Raw genomic sequence first — 2,835 nt, 5'->3', positions numbered from 1 at the left:
TCCACCCAGTAAGGTTTCACCCCCTCTTTGATATTAGGTAAAAGCACCATGTGCAAGAGAAACAATAATGCTGTAATAGGGAAGACCCTTCACTACGCCAGGACTGTTCCATAGCAAAACTCAAGAGGTTTACTTCTTCAAAGGAATAAATAGCACAATACTTGTACAACAAAGGTTTAAACCACATTAACGACACTGTTAAGGTACATTCTCCAATAGCTTTCACCATTGTTCAATTTGCAGACCTGTAAAAAAAACCAACCCATTATGCAATGGAGCTGGGCAGACACACAAAGCCTCCTTGCCAGAAGACTCGCTCTTCTATTTACTTTTCACAGAACCTATAGAAGGCAACAGATCCTACAGGTTCACAAAGACCAGGATGAAAAAAATCAGCATTGCAATTACAGGAACTACTGCAGCATACCCTAAGGTCCACTCACAGTTCCCAAGGAATTCAACCAGAGGTGGAGTGGACCTCAAAAGTTATCTAACTTTTCCTCCTACCTACACCATCAAACTCCAGCTACCTTGACAAAAAGCTGTCCTGAGGAGCTTTAACACTAATCTCTGAGGAATCAAAGGTCCTGCTCTAGCAAACCTTCACAATCTTAAGCAGCCGGATGGAACAAGCAGTGCTACTCAGCAGGGTCAAGTTTTTTAAGAAATCCTTACTAAATTAAGATGGAAACTCAGGAATTTTAACACAGGTGGCCCGTAACAACTGCAGGAGTTAAAATGCAAAACCTTCTCAAAAAATAACAGAGAATGCTGATAAAGACAAGGCCAGGCTGTGGCCTGCTGCAGCGGCCGCGGGCTCTGCAGACAGAGCGATGCCGATGCACACAGCCCTGTCCAGCTTTCCATAAATACAACCCCGAGTATCGCTGTCAGAGGCGTCCTGAGGAGGAGGGGTGGTAGCACTGGGGGAGGGACAGTATTTATGAAAATAAAAGAACTGAACTGAAGCCTGTACGCTGCCGTCTAGAACTACAGTTACATTTGTACCACCCATTCCCTGGGGGAAATGACATACAATGCAAACAGGCCTAGCTGTTCAATTATTCAAGTATTAAGAGATTCACAGAAAGACATCTGAGAAACATAACATTTTAATAGATGAAATAAATACTCCAGTACATGCAAGATAAAAACTGACATTGGAAAAAAAAAATTAAAAATCACTTTTGTTATAGTGTAACTGTTTGTTTGTTTGTTTAAACACTCACAGTAGCTTTTCCCCCAGTTTGGAAATCAACACATGGAAAACATAATCACAACCTCCAGTCCTTCCACTCCTACACACCAAATGCACTTCTAACCTAACACTTGATGCAAAATAAAAAAAAAAAAGTCTTACAAAACAAAACCAAACAAAATAGTAGCTACATCCATCATCTATGTGTTGTTGGGCTTTTTCCGCTTTTGTTTTTTTTAAATGAGTGAGAACTGAGGTAACCTTTTTCCTGCACAACCGAACAGTAAAATTTAGAAGGGAAATTTCGGAAGACAAGACAAGACAAACTTTAAAAACCGCACCCAGCGCGATTAAAGCTTTTTTTCTCTCTTCTTTTTTTTTAAGATACCCCCACCTCCCCAAATATTAAAAAAAACCAAAACCTTTTAAACAGTTGTTATTACCATTTGTGTGAAGACCTTGTTGAATAAAGGAAAATTTATCTGCCGATACTTGCTTGACCTTAAAGTAAAATAAGAAGCCAAAACTGGCTACCGTTATTAGTACATATAGTTTGAGTATGTTCTGCTTCTTCACCGCATGAAATCAAAGGACTGGGCTCATCCAAGCAAATTCTTTGGTATACAAAAACGGGGTGAGGAGGTGGGATATTATTTTCCTTTAGCAATGACCAGGATCTAAACAGAAGATGTGGGGGTTAATTCACAGAATTGGAGTTCACTGGCGGTAAAGTCCTGGGTGAAGATCTTTCTCTTAGTGCCTGAGATAACAGGTTGCAACCATCTGAGACGGCGCAAGCTGAGTTCCTCAACCTTTCCCTGTAATCGCTCATTTTGGTGCTACTTTCGGGGTGTTGGGCTATATCCCTGAGGCATTGGGTCAGGAGCACACAAGCAGATACCACACTCATGGCTCCTCCTAGGATGGCAGTTTGCACAGCTTTGCCCTCTGGATTTATGGTGGCAGCTTTACCCAAAAACTGAGGCTCAGTGGCAAAGCCCACCAGAGCATAGACAGACTGCACCAAAGGTCCACTGAACAAGACGCATCGGTTCCTGGTCAGCTCGCTGGGTGAAGTCTTGACCTCCTTGACACAGGCCAAGAGGGCAGAGGCGCTGGTGCTCATACATTTGACACTGAGTTTGAACTGCTCCTTAGCAAATTTATCCTTGGATTTCTCACTGGCCAGCACACAGGCGTCTGTCAGGAATTTCAAGTTCTTGGACATGTTCTGAGAAACCTCTAGCAGGAGCTGAGGGCTCATGTCTGCCAAAGGGGTGGTCTTCAAGCCCCCGCAGCCGTGCTCCACCTCATGCCTACATCGGGTCACCTTGTAGCGATCCACCAAGCCAGGCATAGCAGGCTGGGCGCCCGGAGTCTCCACGGCAGCCAGGTAGGCAGCGTGGGCAGAGCATTCGGTCAGGGAGACCACCAGCTCCCCCATCTCCATCAGGCTTTCTCCCACCTCCCCGAAGCGTCCCATGTTGAGCTGGCTCTGGACGTCGTGGGTCAAGATGGAGAGTCCTTTGGTCCTGGCAATGATCGTGTCCCTGCACTTCTCGAAGGACTCACCGAAGACAGACAGGCTCTCCGTGTTCACCGGCCTGGTCTCGCTTGACAGCAGCAGCAGATCGGCC

The 2,835-nt window shown here is 45.0% G+C and overlaps 1 protein-coding gene across 1 annotated transcript; it reads right to left on the bottom strand.

Annotated features, from left to right (window-relative positions):
* Positions 1 to 1,096: 1,096 nt before the first annotated feature.
* Positions 1,097 to 2,831, bottom strand: MESDC1 (mesoderm development candidate 1; the record flags this gene model as incomplete). Its single annotated transcript, XM_009864344.1, has 1 exon — positions 1,097 to 2,831. A coding segment is annotated over one exon (936 nt), but the record flags the coding sequence as incomplete, so codon positions are not given.
* Between the last annotated feature and the right edge of the window lie 4 nt (positions 2,832 to 2,835).

This window comes from Apaloderma vittatum, unplaced genomic scaffold, assembly GCF_000703405.1.
Source record: "Apaloderma vittatum isolate BGI_N311 unplaced genomic scaffold, ASM70340v1 scaffold40102, whole genome shotgun sequence".
In the NCBI taxonomy this organism is placed as follows: Eukaryota; Metazoa; Chordata; class Aves; order Trogoniformes; family Trogonidae; genus Apaloderma; species Apaloderma vittatum.
The sequence above is the reverse complement of the archived record's forward strand: the minus strand, read 5'-3'. Positions and strand labels throughout refer to the sequence as shown.